Source organism: Eumetopias jubatus, unplaced genomic scaffold, assembly GCF_037043125.1.
Source record: "Eumetopias jubatus isolate StellerSeaLion01/CBP00866 unplaced genomic scaffold, mEumJub1_p1.0 scaffold_13, whole genome shotgun sequence".
Lineage (NCBI taxonomy): Eukaryota > Metazoa > Chordata > Mammalia > Carnivora > Otariidae > Eumetopias > Eumetopias jubatus.
The window spans coordinates 52746872-52765738 of record NW_028274819.1 but is presented as its reverse complement, the minus strand read 5'-3'; the positions used below and the strand labels follow the sequence as shown (position 1 = coordinate 52765738).

General features: G+C 40.4%; 1 protein-coding gene across 1 annotated transcript; it reads left to right on the top strand.

Moving 5' to 3' along the window:
* Window positions 1-5814: 5814 nt before the first annotated feature.
* Window positions 5815-6774, top strand: LOC114218620 (olfactory receptor 51H1). Its single transcript, XM_028115786.2, is given in 3 exon segments — window positions 5815-6270; window positions 6272-6407; window positions 6410-6774. Coding segments are annotated over 3 exon segments (957 nt in total).
* Window positions 6775-18867: the final 12093 nt, after the last annotated feature.

Below are 18867 nucleotides of genomic sequence, written 5' to 3'. Positions count from 1 at the left end.
AATGGTTTCATACAATTTCAGCATCAGACTCAGGCTCCAGGCCAAGGAGCTCATCTAAATTAGCTGTAGGGGTGGTGAGTTTCCTCAGGTGTGCTTCCTTAGATATAATTTGTCAAGTGTGATTCTTAATGTGAACACCTGTGTATTTGATAGGCACATTACCTGCCTCACACATGATCGATGCAATGCTGGGATCATAGAACATTTGCTGTACACCCTTTCATTTAAGTAGGGCAAAGCAGGAGGAACACAGCAGTCATTAGTCCACAGCAATTCTGAAATACAGCAGGACACATGATGCTACTTCCTTGAGACTAATTCTTCAGGGATTTGGGCTCTGCCCAAACCTCCAAGTTCTGGTTTCCATTCCCTAAGTCAACTAACTCCCTTTTGACAAAAAGTTGCCTGTGCCTACTTCTTACCCAGAGACATTTGATGTTTCAAAGTCCTCTTTTAGAAATTTTATAATGTCTTTCATGAAAAAGTGCTCAACATCGCTCGGCATCAGGGAAATCCAAATCAAAACCTCAATGAGATACCACCTCACACCCGTCAGAATGGCTAAAATTAACAAGTCAGGAAACGACAGATGTTGGCGGGGATGTGGAGAAAGGGGAACCCTCCTACACTGTTGGTGGGAATGCAAGCTGGTGCAACCCCTCTGGAAAACAGTATGGAGGTTCCTCAAACAGTTGAAAATAGAGCTCCCATATGATCCAGCAATTGCACTACTGGGTATTTACCACAAAGATACAAATGTAGGGATCCGAAGGGGTACGTGCACCCCAATGTTTATAGCAGCAATGTCCACAATAGCCAAACTGTGGAAAGAGCCAAGATGTCCATCGACAGATGAATGGATGAAGAAGAGATGGTTTATTGTCACAATGGAATATTATGCAGCCATCAAAAGGAATGAGATCTTGCCATTTGCAACGACGTGGATGGAACTGGAGGATGTTATGCTGAGTGAAATAAGTCAATCAGAGAAAGACATGTATTATATGACCTCACTGATATGAGGAATTCTTAATGTCAGGAAACAAACTGAGGGTTGCTGGAGTGGTGGGGGGTGGGAGGGATGGGGTGGCTGGGTGATAGACATTGGGGAGAGTATGTGCTATGGTGAGCACTGTGAATTGTACAAGACTGATGAATCACGGATCTGTACTTCTGAAACAAATAATGCAATATATGTTAAGAAAAAAAAAGAAGAAGATAGCAGGAGGGGAAGAATGAAGGGGAGTAAGTCGGAGGGGGAGACGAACCATGAGAGACGATGGACTCTGAAAAACAAACTGAGGGTTCTAGAGGGGAGGGGGCGGGGGGATGGGTTAGCCTGGTGATGGGTATTAAAGAGGGCACCCACTGAATGGAGCACTGGGTGTTATGCACAAACAATGAATCATGGAACACTACATCAAAAACTAATGATGTAATGTATGGTGATTAACATAACAATAAAAATTATAAAAAAAATAGAAATAACAATTTGACCTATACATATGAAGAATTCAGTGGTGAGTATATTCTACTACCAAAGCCTAAAGAGAGAATCAAGAATCTGCAAATTTTTGCCCTTCCTTCAGTCCTGGCTCAAGGTAAATAGCAAATATATTCCTTCCCCAAGTCAAAGACTAGTCCATGGCTCCTACAGAGGACAAATACAAAGGGCCAGAACTGTGCTTCAGCTTGTAGCTCAGACACTTAGAGTATATTGTGCTCAGTCCTGTCCTTTAGAGAATAGCTCTTCCACTTGGCTTCCTGGGTGGAAAAGAGCATTGAACTGTAGTTCCATAGCAATAGAAAAGAAAGACTCTTGTTGCCTATCTTCTCTTCCACCTCCATCCCCACATATGCTTCATAAGCCACAGAAGCTCCTGCCCTTTTGCTGTGAGGAACGTTTAGGTTTGATTCTGTCCATGGTCTGTCACTGGTATTGACCGAAACAGAGTTAGGCTGAGTCCAGCTGGGGATACAAGCTGGACATATTGACCCTTCTGTAAAGCATGTCATCATTCAACCCCAGGCACATATTCCACTCCTGTTTCTGCTCTTGTTTTTCATGTTTTCTTTGATAAGGAAAGAAGTTGCTCCTTTGGTCCTCTGATTACTATGGCATGCCTAGTACTTAGTAGGCATTTGACAAATATGAAACCATTAATCAATAAATTAATTAAACATGAAAACTCTTCCTGAGTTCTTAAGATCTTAAGGAATCAAGAGCTTAGTTTGGGGGTGCCTGGGTAGTTCATTTGGCTAAGGGTCTGATTCTTGATTTCGACTCAGGTCATGATCTCAGGTTTGTGAGTTCAAGCCTCACGTGGGGCTCCGCTCTGGGCATGGAGCCTACTTAAGATTGTCTCTCTCCCTCTGACTGTCCCTGCGCTCTCTCTAAAAAAATAAATAAATAAAAGAGCCTGGTTTGTAATCCCTCTCTTGGATTCTGGAAGAACTGTGCTGCTCTTTGGGCTCGAGCTCCCCGGATGGTCAGTGTGGTGTTGCTAGTCCCTCAGAATCAATTATCCTTATTCTTTTCTTCTTGCTGATATTCACTACTCATGACTCCTACTAGCATATCATTCTTTCATCTCTGGCTTACCTAGGACCTGCTTCCAGTAAATCCTTTACAGTAAGCCTTCATAATTAAGTGCGGAATCACTGAGCACAGACCCATAGATTTCCCATCTTGAGCACTGCAACAGCCACTACCTACAAGCCACAGATTTTCAGTGTTGGGCTAAACTGGCTGAGACATGGAGAGATTTGGGTAATATAGAATTTGATCAAAATATATAACTAATATATGGATAGGTAGATAAACTTAGCAGTATATTAATGCATTTCATGGCTTATAAATACCTCAAGGGACAGTTTTCACAGTTAACCAAACATTACAAAATTTATAGATAACAGATGAACATTGATTATAGCTACCCTTTATTGAGTGTTGCTTCTTTGCCTGGTGCTCACCTAAATAACCTATCGATATTTCCAGTGAATACTTTTAACTATCCCATGGTAAATACTATTGTTTTCATTTTAATTTTAAAGAGGTAAGGAAAAAAAGCATAGAGATTATTAAGTAACTTGTTCAAGATCACAGAGCCAGGATTTAAACCCAGGTGATCTATTTCCAGAGTCTTTAGTTTTAAAGCTATTTTCTTATTCACTTTTCCAGAAAAGAGACAAGACAGAGAAAAGTATATAAAGAGACACAGGTTATGCAGTATATAGGTAAAAGACGCACAAATCCAATTGGATCTAAGATTTGTCAAGAGGTCAGCTAGAATATTGGCATCCTTTAAATCTATAGTCTGCAGGATCAATTTTTCAAATTTCAATAGAACTTTCTGGATTATGGAAATTTTCTATGTTTGTACCACACAGTTCAATAGTCACTAGCCATATGAAGTTATTGAACACCTGAAACGTGGCTAGTGAAACTAAGATATTGATGTTTTAAGTTAATTTAAATGTAAATAGGCAAAGATATCTAGTGGCTATGATATTGGACAGTGTAGAACTAAACTACTGACTTACAAGAAACTTGGAGTAACTCTGTCTGGTGTCTGTTCATGCCCAAGCACCCAGAGCTTTCTGCCCCTTGCAATTTGTCTAATGACTTTTCTCCTTGTTGTGACCTAGGCTCCTGTTCCATTTTCTCTAACATGGGTCCTGAGATGCTCTTAAATAATACATGAATTCACTTAATTTTTATACAGAACTTTGCTTGTATTTGTGTGTGTGTGTGTGTAACATTCTTATTTGGGAGACTCTCCATCAGATTCTCATAAGCATCATAACTCAAACAATAAGAGCCATGATAGTCCTATTCTTTCGTTTAATCCTTAACCCTTATCAATTGTGGCTAGACTGGCCCAAAAAGTGATTAGCTCAGGTGCACATTTGGATATATCTTCCTGAAGATAATAGCAAATAATTGAAATAGAAGAGGGCTGTGTGGCACCAAGATTTTAATATTGATCTTTGTCACTGCAAGTGTTAGGCATTAATGTCTAGAATGGCCCACAGGTCTATCTAGGTTTTACTCAGAGTAGGAAATACAGATACTGGTGACTCAAGGTGGAGTTTACTCTATAGAACAGCCTCACAGAAATATGGAATGCGGAGAAGGAGAAGTCTCTATGGACGGACAGGGAAACTTAAGTCCAGTTTAATTTTTAACACCAGGGATATTGACTTCACCAATCTGAAAAATGTTTGGACCTTGTCTTTTGGAATCCTCTATGTGTGGAATTCATTTCATTTCATTCATTTCATTTCTTACCAAAGAAAAAGACAGGGCCTGAGTAAAAGACTGAAGGAGAAGAGTTGGAATATTTCTGAAAAGGAGCTAAAGCAACTCTTCTCTGGCTCCTCTGGGTAAGGTTTTCTACTTTTTCCATTAACAAATTACCACAAACATAGTGGTTTATAATACACATATAATTATTATCTTACAGTTCTTAAAGTCGAAGTCCAACAAAACCCTTACTGGGCTGAAATCAAGGCGTCAGCAAGTCTGCATCCCTTTCTGAAGACTCTAGAGAAAATTCTGTTCCACTCCCTTTTCCAGCTTCTAGAGGCTACCCATATTTCTTGACTCTCTGTCCCCTTCCTTCACCTTCACCAGTTGTGTGCTCACTTCAGCAGCACATATACACCTTCACCAGTTGTGCTGTCTTTCTCATGCTGCTATCTCTCTGGTTCTCTGCAGCTGGGAAAATTTCTTCAATTTTAAGGACTCATATGATTAGATTTGGCCTACCTTGGTAATCCAGGATAATCTCCTCATCTTGAGATCCTTAGCTTTTAATCACATCTGCAAAATCTCTTTTGCCACGTAAGCTAACATATTCATAGGGTTCAAGAGTTAAAATTTGAACATCCTTGGAGACCTTTATTCTGCCTACCATAATGGGTCCTTCTAAAGTTTTTTGGTGGGGCGCCTGGGTGGCTCAGTCGCTAAGCGTCTGCCTTCGGCTCAGGTCATGGTCCCAGGGTCCTGGGATCAAGCCCCGCATTGGGCTCCCTGCTCGGTGGGAAGCCTGCTTCTCCCTCTCCCACTCCCCCTGCTTGTGTTCCCTCTCTCGCTGTGTCTCTCTCTGTCATATAAATAAATAAAATCTTTAAAAAAAAAATAAAGTTTTTTGGCAGCCAGAGTAACTTCTCCCTCCATCACCTGCTGCAAGCTCAGGTCCTTTTAGTACCCACACACTCCCAGGAATGCAGAAGGTTAGAACTTTACAGTCCTTAAAGAGCAGATTTCTTCCTCTGTCCCACATCATGCAGGTGGAAAAACTGAGTTGCAATGAGCATAATGTCTAAATCATCACAATTTAATATCATAGTCAAGATAAAGACACATACACACATCTGCATATCTGTGTTTATGAACAACCCTTATGTCACATTTGTGCTTGCTAACATTTCCTTTCTGGTTATTGGCATCAGTGTCATTACCCACATAAATGTATAGTATAAAATTCTTTCTTAGCAAGGAAGCAAGTCAGCTAACTCCTTGATGTTTCTGGATGAATTATACCCCTATTGGGTGCAGATGTTGATTGAAGTTTTTTCTTTTTTCTTTCTCCTAAGTATATTTTAACATATAATGGTCACTGATTTTTTGCCTCATGGGGTAGGACAATCAGTTTCTCTATCAGATTGTGAACATAAATGTATTAGAATAATATTGAAGTTACTCCTTCTTATGGCTGCTATCTCAATACTTATAGTCATTGATTCCAACTAAAGCTGTTTGACTTAATGAATTCTTCTCTCTTTGCCCAGTCAGACCTTCATTCCACTATGTAACCATTCAACCAAACTACTGATAACCACCAGAACTTCACCTTGACTGGGATTCCGGGAATGCCAGAGAAAGACTTCTGGATGACCTTGCCCCTCTGCCTTCTTTACAGTACCACGTTCTTAGGCAACGTCATTATCCTTGTTGTCATCAAGGTTGAGCAAAGTCTCCATGAGTCTACATGAGTCTATGTATTATTTTTGGCTCTGCTAGCTGCCACTGACCTCAGCCTTTCACTATCTCCCATGCCCACCATGATTAGTGTTCACTAGTTCAACTGGCGCTCAAGAACCTTTGATGCCTGCATCACTCAGATGTTCTTTATCCATACCTTTGGGGCAGTAGAATCAGGTGTTCTGGTTGCCATGGCCTTTGATCCCTTTGTGGTTATTCACTTCCCTTTGCACTATGCTACCATTCTCAGTCATGGAGTCATTGGCAAGATTGGAGCAATAGGTCCTGCTACGAAGTGTGGGTGCAGTGTTCCCTGTGCCTTTCCTCATCAAAAGGCTACCTTTCTGCCACTCCAATATCCTTTCCCATGCATACTGCCTCCATTAGGATGTCATAAGGCTTGCCTGCACTGACACCCGTGTAATAGCATCTATGGCCTGCTGGCTGTGATCTTCATCATTGTACTGGATGTCTTGATCCTTTCGATTTCTTACTTTCTAATCCTCCAGGCAGTACTGGCTATTGCTTCCCAAGAACAGAGACTCAGGTCTCTCAACACCTGCTTCTCTCATATCTGTGTAGTATTGTTCTTCTATGTGCCTCTCATTGGCATGACTCTGATTCACCACTTTGGGAAGCATTTGTCACCAATAGTACACACTTTTATGGCCAATGTCTACCTGCTGCTTCCTCCTGTGCTCAATCCTATTGTGTACGGCGTTAGGACCAAGCAGATCTGGCAGCAGACTGTCTGAGAGTTCTGTGGGGACAGGATTGGCCCTTAATGGCATCTATGAGTTCTGTGTAGAAGCAATCAAGTCAGGGAAGAGGATCAAATGTACCACTGTCCAATAGAATTTCCTGCAGTGATGGAAATGTTCTAAATCTCTGTTGTTTAATGCAGTAACCACTAGCCACACATAACTATTGAACACTTTAAACTTTGGTAGTACAACCAAGGAACTGAATACTTAAATTTTATTTTATTTTAATTAATTGAAATATAAATTTAAGTAGTCACATGTAGCTAGAAGCTACTGTATTGAATAGTACAAATCTAATGGGTTATAATATGCCTTTGTATAATGGTTTTGATGAAAGCAATAATTTATCTTCGGTAGCTTGAGAGATATGAATTCTCCGTAAAATGGTATATAACAGCTTATCAACGTTTTTTTTTTAATTTTATTTCTTTAAGTTATCTCTACACCCTTGTGGGGCTTAAACTCACAACCCCAAGAGTCACATAGTCTTGCAACTGAGCCAGCTAGGCACCCCACAGCTTATCAACATTTATGTACAATAAAATTCACTCTTTTTAGTATATGGTTCTAATCAACTTTTGACAAATACATAGACTCTTGTAACCACCAGTGACACCAAGATATAGAATAAATACATCACTATTGAGAATTCCCTCATGTTACCCCTTTGCATCCATACCCAATCTCTGGCAAGCACTCATTTGTTTTCCACACCTATAACTTCTGTTTTTCGAGTATCATGGACCCTGCAGTATGTAGTCTCCCAGGTCTGGCTTCTTAGCATAATACATGTGAGATTCATTCATGCTGTGGTGTGTAGTGGTAGTTTATTCCTTTTTATTTCTGAACACTATTCCATTGTATGTCATTAACCATTTTTTCAAGAAAAATCCCCAGATTGTTTTTGCTCCATTATAGTCACTCTGGGATTCAGACATTTCTGTTCTTTTGCCTTTTGTGTTTATATGTTCTTTGAGTATTTTTTTAAGATTTTTATTTATTTATTTGACAGCGAGAGAGACAGCGAGAGAGGGAAAAGAGCAGGGGAAGTAGGGGAGGGAGAAGCAGGCTCCCAGCTGAGCAGGGAGCCCAATGCGGGGCTCGATCCCAGAACCCTGGGATCATGACCTGAGCCAAAGACAGACACTTAACGACTGAGTCACCCAGGCGCCCGGTTCTTTGAGTATTTTTTATAAAAATAAAGTGTTTATGTACAATAGGCTGGAAGCAAGAGAGAAAAATATTAAAAAGAAAATGGCAGGTAAAGTATGAGAGCATGGTGCAGTCAATGAGCTGGAAGAATAGGAACTCCTAAATATACGTTAGATTTTAATTTTGACTTCATTTTTGTCCAGAAAGCTTCTCTGACATGGCTTTCTTTACTTATGTTACAGTTTCTCATACCGTACCATAACTTACTAATAGTATATCTTCCCTGCTAGTCTATATACTTTATAAGAACAGGTACCCTTTTAACTTTATTTCGGTCTTTCCCAAGTACTTAATGTAGTTCAGAACATATGATGGACACTCAATATATAATTTTTTTGAATTAACAAATGAATGAAAACTGTACTTTATCAAGATTGATTTCATGCTTCCAAACTTCTTTGTTTCATTTAATACTAGTAAGTCTCATTTGAAATTTCCAGAGTCATTCATTTTTGCTGATGGGAACCAGTGGAAAGCGGTGGTATTTACATATAGATATGAACATTACTTACTGTGTAATTTTATGGAGTTAATTAATCTGTCCAGATACTTGTTGGGATAGATATCTTTGCTCAGTGTGCCCAATAAACATATAAGAGTATGGACCGGAAAATGTTCAAGGAGGATTAGAAAGTCAGAGATTATTATACATGGTCAGAATTATTAATTCACAGCCTACTATGGAGAAGTGGATTCTGGTCAGAATGAGGCTTAAACCAGATGTGGGCATACAGTTGCGAAGCAAGCAATCTGTGGAATGGATAGATAGAGGAACATGTATTACAACCGTATTTTCTGAAGATAGAGTGGAAGCAGTTGACTATAGGAGGCAGTATGGCATAGACTTAAGAGCTTTAGAGTAAGTTAGACATGGACATGAATGCCAACTCTGTAACTTGCTAACTTTTAGATGGGTAAAGTTATTCTAAACCTCTCTGAGTTTAAGTTTCCTCATCTGTGAAACAATGGAGAATAATACTTAACCTGTAAACTTGATAATGAATAAATACAACAATGTATTTAACGGGTGTAGTGCAATTTTTAGCGTGTATCATGACTTCATCAAGTGCTAGTTTAATTATGCTTAGAAGGGTAGGTGGGCTGCAAATGTGACTCAGTGAATAGGTTGACTTCTTAGGAGGGGTTCCTGGGTAAGAGGAGAGACATGGGAATGGCCAGGGCACAATGAGACCTGTTAAGAATAGTACATACTGGAGCAGAGAACAGAGGGAGGACTTGCCTGCACTCTCCTGATCCTGCTCTGACATTCAGGGAGCATCCCTGGCTGAGACTCTGTAGCCTAAGGCAGGGTGAAGAGGAATGGTTGTAGTTATCGGACCAAAGCAGACAGTTTTAGAAGATACCCATTACTGTCAGCCCCCAGGGCCAGGACTATGCTTACAGCTCCTGATGTATGGAGTTTGCTTGCACCTGGGAGCAGGGTTTGAAGCTGTCAGGGAGATGTGTCTGAGTTGTTATAGAGGAACATATTCTTATGGGTCCCATAATTCTTGCTCCACCCAGTACACTCACTAATAAAGATAGCTCTTTGTTGCCTGGTGACTCTACTCATTTTCCTATAAAGCCCCCATTCTTGGGAGCTGGTTTAGTCCTTGCTTGGTGATGAGTCTGAAGAGAAGTTGGTGGTGTTTCCTGCTGATGTGAACAGGTAAGAAGAGTGTGTAAATGGAAAGGGATAGGAGGCAAAGGGATTAAGGAGTGAGAAATGCTAGGAGAAAGAGGGAAGGGAGAAGAGCAATGAATGAGGGGGGCTACATGTCAGCTGGGGTGAAGAAATGGAGGGATGTGATGGAGCCTGGATAAAACTGAGATAGGGAAATAGAGGACAGGAGGAAACAGAAGGATAAAGAGAAAAGATGAGACTCAGAACTCTCTTTTTTTTGGTCAGTGTATATATATATATATATATAATTATGTTATGTTAGTCACCATACATTACCTCATTAGTTTTTGATGTAGTGTTCCATGATTCATTGTTTGCGTATAACACCCAGTGCTCCATTCAGTGGGTGCCCTCTTTAATACCCATCACCAGAACTCTCTTCTTATGGACAAGATCATTCAGCCATCAGTAAACCTTACTAATTGAAGCTTTCTATTATTCCAGATCCTACTTTAGTAGCTAGCATTAGAAACACAAGAATGGATAGGCGGAGCAAGATGGCGGAGGAGTAGGAGACCTAGATTTCGTCTGGTCTCAGGAATTCAGCTGAATAGGGATCAAACCATTCTGAACACCTACGAACTCAACAGGAGATCGAACAGGAGAGTAGCAACAACTCTCTGAACAGAGAAGCGACCACTTACTGGAAGGTAGGGCGTGCGGAGAAGTGAATCCGAGGCGATATTCGGGAGGATAGACGGCGGGGGAGGGGCCTCCGCCGGCCGCTTCTGGCAAGTGCTAGAGCCGCGGAGCACAAAATCGGACCTTTTAGAAGTCGGCTCCGCTGAGGGACGTCGCTGCAGTGGCTAAGCGGGGGGTGGAATCCTCCCGGGACAGTGTGGTCTCAGGACCCTTGGGGTCACGGAGAGACCAGGGGTGCCTGAGTGCGCCAGAGCTCCCAGGTATCAGAGCGGGGAAGCCGGCTGCAGAGACGGAGCCGGGGCGCGGGCTCTCAGCTCCGGGTTGCCATAAACTGTGATCTGCGGCCCAGTCGGGGCACGGCTCCCCCAGCAGGGACCCAACAAGCAGCAGATCCGGGGAGACTCCCCTTCCTTCCTGGGGAGGAGCGGTGCGGGAACGCACCGCAGGGATCTGCTGGGTTTGGAGACTCTGTGCGGGGTTGGGTGCCAGAGATAGCAACGCTTGATCACAGGCCGGGTGAGCACGGAGTGCGGCCGGAGACCGGGGACACGGAAGTGACTGCTTTTCTCTGGGGACACACTGAGGAGCGGGGCCCCGAGTTCTCAGCTCCTCTGGGTGGAGATTGGGAGGCCACCATTTCTGCCCTGGTCCTCCAAAGCTGTACCGAGAGCTTGCAGGGAACAAAAGCTCCTGAGAGCAAACCGGAGCAGCTTCCTTAGCCCGGACCGACAAGGGCGGGGCAATTCCGCCTCCGGCAAAGACATTGGGAACCACAGCAACAGGCCCCTCCCCCCAGAAGATCAGCACAAACAGCCAGCAAGCCAAGACCAAGTTGATCGATCAAGGAGAATGGGAGAACTCCAGCGCTAGGGGAATACTGCACATAGATTCATGGCTTTTTTTTTTTTTTTTTACCATGATCCATTTTTTCATCAAAGTTAATTTTTGTTGACTGTTTTTTTTTTTATTTTTCTTTTTCCCTTTTTCAACCAACATCTTATCAATCCCTTTTTAAAAAAAAAAAACATTTTTTATTTTTCATTTTTAGAGTCATATTTTATCCCTTCATAGTAGTTACCCTTATTTTTGGCATATATATATAAGTTGTTCTCTCTTTAAAATTTTGGGGTACAGTTTCTTCTAACAGATCAAAATATACCCTAAATCACTAGTGTATGGATTTGTTCTAGTCTCCTGCCTGATCACATTCTCTCCCTTTTTCCTTTTTCCTTTTTTTCTTAAATCTTCTTTCTTTTTTCAAACAACTTATCTTACCAAGTCCTTTTATAAAATCTTTTATAATTTTCATCTTTACAGTCATCTTCCATCCCTTCATTGTATCAACCCTTATTTTGTACATATATGGCTTTCTTCCTTTAAAATTTTAGGAGGCACTTTTTTCTAACAGACCAAAATACGCCCAAAATCTAGTGTGTGGCACTGATCTATGCACTAGCCTGATCATATTTGATCATATTCTGCTTTTTTTGTATTGTTTTGTTTTTGTTTTTATCTTTTTTTTTCTTTTTTTTCTCTTTTTCTCTTTCTTTTTTCTTTCTTTCCCTTTCTTTTCCCCTGGTTTCAGGTCTTTTCTGATTTGTATACAGTATATTTGCTGGGGACGTTGTAAACCTGTTAGCATTTTGTTCTCTCATTCATCTATTCTCCTCTGGACAAAATGACAAGACGAAAGAAATCACCTCAGCAAAAACAACAAGAGATAGTACCGTCAGCCAGGGACCTACTCAATACGGACATTAGTACGATGTCGGACCTAGAGTTCAGAATCATGACTTTAAAGATACTAGCTGGGCTTGAAAAAAGCGTGGAAGTTATTAGAGAATCCCTTTCTGGAGAAATAAAAGAGCTAAAATCTAACCAAATCGAAATCAAAAAGGCTATTGATGAGGTGCAATCAAAAATGGGGGCACTAAATGCTAGGATAAATGAGGCAGAAGAGAGAATCAGCGATATAGAAGACCAAATGATGGAAAATAAAGAGGCTGAGAAAAAGAGAGAGAAACAACTACAGGACCACGAGGACAGAATTCGAGAGATAAGTGATACGATAAGACGAAACAACATTAGAATAATTGGGATCCCAGAAGAAGAAGAAAGAGAGAGAGGGGCAGAAGGTATATTGGAGCAAATTATAGCAGAGAACTTCCCTAATGTGAGGAAGGAAACAGGCATTAAAATCCACGAGGCACAGAGAACCCCTCTCAAAATCAATAATAATAGGTCAACACCCCGACATCTAATAGTAAAACTTACGAGTCTCAGAGACAAAGAGAAAATCCTGAAAGCAGCTCGGGAGAAGAGATATGTGACCTACAATGGTAGAAACATTAGATTGGCAACAGACCTATCCACAGAGACCTGGCAGGCCAGAAAGGACTGGCAAGATATCTTCAGAGCACTAAACGAGAAAAATATGCAGCCAAGAATACTATATCCAGCTAGGCTATCATTGAAAATAGAAGGAGAGATAAAAAGCTTCCAGAACAAACAAAAACTAAAGGAATTTGCAAACACGAAACCAGCCCTCCAAGAAATATTGAGAGGGGTCCTCTAAGCAAAGAGAGAACCTAAAAGCAGCAAAGAGCAGAAACGAACACAGACAACAGACAGTTAACAGTCACCTTACAGGCAATACAATGGCACTAAATTCATACCTTTCAATAGTTACCCTGAATGTAAATGGGCTAAATGCCCCAATCAAAAGACACAGGCTATCAGATTGGATTAAAAAACAAGACCCATCCATATGCTGTCTGCAAGAGACTCATTTTAGACCCAAAGACACCCCCAGATTGAAAGTGAGGGTGTGGAAAACCATTTACCACGCTAATGGACACCAAAAGAAAGCTGGGGTGGCAATCCTTATATCAGACAAACTAGATTTTAAAACAAAGACTGTAATAAGGGATGAGGAAGGACACTATATCCTACTTAAAGGGTCTATCCAACAAGAAGATCTAACAATTGTAAATATCTATGCCCCGAACATGGGAGCAGCCAATTATATAAGGCAATTAATAACAAAAGGAAAGAAACACATTGACAACAATACAATAATAGTGGGGGACTTTAACACCCCCCTGACTGAAATGGACAGATCATCTAAGCAAAAGATCAACAAGGAAATAAAGACTTTAAATGACACACTGGACCAAATGGACTTCACAGACATATTCAGAACATTCCATCCCAAAGCAACGGAATACACATTCTTCTCCAGTGCCCATGGAACATTCTGCAGAATCGATCACATCCTAGGTCACAAATCAGGTCTCAATCGGTACCAAAAGATTGGGATCATTCCCTGCATATTTTCAGACCACAATGCTTTGAAACTAGAACTCAACCACAAGAGGAAAGTCGGAAAGAACTCAAATACATGGAGGCTAAAGAGCATCCTACTAAAGAATGAATGGGTCAACCAAGAAATTAAAGAAGAATTAAAAAAATTCATGGAAACCAATGAAAATGAAAACACAACTGTTCAAAATCTTTGGGATACAGCAAAGGCAGTCCTGAGAGGAAAGTATATAGCAATACAAGCCTTTCTCAAGAAACAAGAAAGGTCTCAAATACACAACCTAACCCTACACCTAAAGGAGCTAGAGAAAGAACAGCAAATAAAGCCTAAACCCAGCAGGAGAAGAGAAATCATAAAGATCAGAGCAGAAATCAATGAACTAGAAACCAAAAGAACAGTAGAACAGATCAATGAAACTAGGAGCTGGTTCTTTGAAAGAATTAACAAGATTGATAAACCCCTGGCCAGACTGATCAAAAAGAAGAGAGAAATGACCCAAATCAACAAAATCACGAATGAAAGAGGAGAGATCACAACCAACACCAAAGAAATACAAACAATTATAAGAACATATTATGAACAACTCTATGCCAGCAAATTAGATAACCTGGAAGAAATGGGTGCATTCCTAGAGATGTATCAGCTACCAAAATTGAACCAGGAATAAATAGAAAACCTGAACAGACCTATAACCACTAAGGAAATTGAAACAGTCATCAAAAATCTCCCAAGAAACAAAAGCCCAGGGCCAGATGGCTTCCCAGGGGAATTCTATCAGACATTTCAAGAAGAATTAATACCTATTCTCCTGAAACTGTTCCAAAAAATAGAAATGGAAGGGAAACTTCCAAACTCATTTTATGAGGCCAGCATTACCTTGATCCTAAAACCAGACAAAGACCCCATCAAAAGAGAATTACAGACCAATATCCTTGATGAACATGGATGCAAAAATTCTCACCAAAATACTAGCCAATAGGATCCAACAGTACATTAAAAGGATTATTCACCATGACCAAGTGGGATTTATTCCTGGGCTGCAAGGCCGGTTCAACATCCGCAAATCAATCAACGTGATACAATACATTAACAAAAGAAAGAGCAAGAATCATATGATCCTCTCAATAGATGCAGAAAAAGCATTTGACAAAGTACAACATCCTTTCTTGATCAAAACTCTTCAGAGTATAGGGATAGAGGGTACCTACCTCAATATCATAAAAGCCATCTATGAAAAACCTACAGCGAATATCATTCTCAATGGGGAAAGGCTGAGAGCTTTTCCCCTAAGGTTAGGAACGCGGCAGGGATGTCCACTCTCACCACTGCTATTCAACATAGTATTAGAAGTCCTAGCCACAGCAATCAGACAACAAAAAGAAATCAAAGGCATCCAAATCGGCAAAGAGGAAGTCAAACTCTCACTCTTTGCAGATGATATGATACTTTATGTGGAAAACCCAAAAGACTCCACCCCAAAACTGCTAGAACTCATACAGGAATTCAGTCAAGTAGCAGGCTATAAAATCAATGCACAGAAATCAGTGGCATTCCTATACACCAACAAGAAGACAGAAGAGAGACAAATCAAGGAGTCTATCCCATTTACAATTGCACCCAAAACCATTAGATACCTAGGAATAAATCTAACCAAAGAGGCAAAGGATCTGTACTCAGAAAACTATAAAATACTCATGAAAGAAATTGAAGAAGACACAAAGAAATGGAAAAACGTTCCATGCTCATGGATTGGGAGAATCAACATTGTGAAGATGTCAATGCTACCTAGAGCAATCTACACATTCAATGCAATCCCCATCAAAATACCATCCACTTTTTTCAAAGAAATGGAACAAATAATCCTAAAATTTGTATGGAACCAGAAGAGACCCAGAATAGCCAGAGGAATACTGAAAAAGAAAAGCAAAGCTGGCGGCATCACAATTCTGGACTTCCAGCTCTATTACAAAGCTGTCATCATCAAGACAGTATGGTACTGGCACAAAAACAGACACGTAGATCAATGGAACAGAATCGAGAGCCCAGAAATGGACCCTCAACTCTATGGTCAACTTATTTTTGACAAAGCAGGAAAGAATGTCCAATGGAAAAAAGACAGTCTCTTCAACAAATGGTGTTGGGAAAATTGGACAGCCACATGCAGAAGAATGAAACTGGACCATTTCCTTACACCACACACAAAAATAGACTCCAAATGGTTGAAAGACCTAAACGTGAGACAGGAGTCCATCCAAATCCTAAAGGAGAACACAGGTAGCAACCTCTTCGACCTCAGCCGCAGCAACTTCTTCCTAGGAACATCGCCAAAGGCACGGGAAGCCAGGGCAAAAATGAACTATTGGGATTTCATCAAGATAAAAAGCTTTTGCACAGCAAAAGAAACAGTCCACAAAACCAAAAGACAACCGACAGAATGGGAGAAAATATTTGCAAATGACATATCAGATAAAGGGCTAGTATCCAAAATCTATAAAGAACTTATCAAACTCAACACCCAAAGAACAAATAATCCAATCAAGAAATGGGCAGAAGAGATGAACAGACATTTTTCCAAAGAAGACATCCAAATGGCCAACAGGGACATGAAAAAGTGCTCAACATCGCTCGGCATCAGGGAAATCCAAATCAAAACCTCAATGAGATACCACCTCACACCCGTCAGAATGGCTAAAATTAACAAGTCAGGGAACGACAGATGTTGGCGGGGATGTGGAGAAAGGGGAACCCTCCTACAGTGTTGGTGGGAATGCAAGCTGGTACAACCACTCTGGAAAACAGTATGGAGGTTCCTCAAACAGTTGAAATTAGAGCTACCGTTCGATCCAGCATTTGCACTACTGGGTATTTACCCCAAAGATACAAATGTAGGGACCCGAAGGGGTACGTGTACCCCAATGTTTATAGCAACAATGTCCACAATAGCCAAACTGTGGAAAGAGCCAAGATGCCCATCGACAGATGAATGGATAAAGAAGAGGTGGTATATATACACAATGGAATATTATGCAGCCATCAAAAGGAATGAGATCTTGCCATTTGCAACAACGTGGATGGAACTGGAGGGTGTTATGCTGAGTGAAATAAGTCAATCAGAGAAAGACATGTATCACATGACCTCACTGATATGAGGAATTCTTAATCTCAGGAAGTAAACTGAGTGTTACTGGAGTGGTTGGGGGTGGGAGGGATGGGGTGGCTGGGTGATAGACATTGGGGAGGGTATGTGCTATGGTGAGCGCTGTGAATTGTGCAAGACTGTTGAATCACAGATCTGTACTTCTGAAACAAATAACGCAACATATTTTAAGAAAAAAGAAAAGAAGATAACAGGAGAGGAAGAAAAGGGGAGTATGTCAGAGGGGGAGACGAACCATGAGAGATGATGGACTCTGAAAAACAAACTGAGGGTTCTAGAGGGGAGGGGGGTGGGGGGATGGGTTAGCCTGGTGATGGGTATTGAGGAGGGCACGTTCTGCATGGAGCACTGGGTGTTATGAACAAACAATGAATCATGGAACACTGCACCAAAAAACTAATGATGTAATATATGGTGATTAACATAACAATAAAAAAATAAAAAAAAAAAAAAGAAACACAAGAATGCCCAAACTTTTGAGGAACTCCCCTTCCAAGCAGATAAAGAAGATTACATCTGCTTATATAAATTACTAATATCAGCCATGCCTCAATATTAAGAGTCAAATGAAAGGTCCAAGCATGAAGTGGTGCAGAGAAGTGGAGGCTTTTGGTTAACATGTCCTGGAGCTGTCAGGGCAGGTTCTGGATTGTGAAGAGAATAGATTTCAGTGTTGAGAAAGGACCAGAAGGTTTGGGATTGGTAGATAAAATGGATTGCTTTTTACCTTTATTGATGCTGGAAAGCAGGGATGTTGACCTGTGGATCACTAAATTATTGAGTTGGGTGGATCTTATCCAAGTCATTTAATCTAGGCTTTTGTACATGAATTGGTAGACATTACTTTCTGGCCATTCAGATGGAGAAGTGAAAATAGAAAGCACTAGCCTGTTTTTCTGGTTAGTGGGCAGTGCAGAGAAAACCTTGATGAACTGAGGCACTGAACTTTATCCTACAACTGGTTCCGGAGTATATGAGTTCATTGGACCAGAGAGGAAGCCCTCTGCTCCTTCTCCTGTCCACATATCTACATTCCATAGGGAACATGTTCTCCAGCAGCAAAATGAGCCATTGTCTCCTCTCCTTCTACCCCCTCACATCATCCAGTGTCATCTTTTGGTCCTTTATGTGATAAAATTCAAAGAACAGAAGATAACTGAAATCTGCTCTATGATCACCTTGTCTCTCAATTACTCTTCCATTCCAAAACTCCTCTCTACATATACCAGAACATAGAGATACACACAATATAAACATAAACATTCACACATATTTCTAAACACACATGGATGTCCCAAATATTCTTCTTTAAATAAGCCATGAGGATATTGTTTTGTCTTTTACTGATTTCTCATCTCTATTGCTCCTCTAAATCACATATATATATGATTATATACATATATATACAACAGAGTATAAACAATTCTTATATTTTAAAAGAAAGAAATCACACTGTCCAACTACTCAACTTCTCTCATAAACTTAGCTTTTCTAAATGGTTTATGGTTTAACGAAAAATGATGGACCTTAGAGTTAGTAAATCTGGTTTTGAATTTTGAATCTCTATCTATTTTACCTTTGCCATACTGTTTTATCTTGCTAGGCCACTTTCCTTTCTTTAAAATAGGATAAAAACATTTATATCCATTTTTCCTGGGATTATATAAAATTATATATAAGATGGCTAGTAAATGTTGACATATACAGAGGTTCTTAATTCATCTCCTTTTCTCTTAATCTACCCTCCTTCTTCCAGTCAGTGAAGAGGATATTACTCTCCTTAGTTTCCCTGGTGGCTAGCTCATTCTTCCCTCAAAATTTCCAGGCTCAATATATATTTCTCTCATCTAGTCTTTATCCATATCTCTATCATCTGTCATTTATTTATCTACCCATCAATACATCTAATGTAAGTTAGATTATTTGAGTTTTTATCATGTACCAATCACTAAGCTTGTCTCTAGAAAAAATACAAAGATGAACACATATGTTTTGTATTCCCAGAGAGCCAGCATTCTAGAGGGAGAAAGAAATGTGATCAAGCAATAGAATTTTAGTGCCTTAAAAAAAATATATGTAAAGTATTATTGAAGGAAA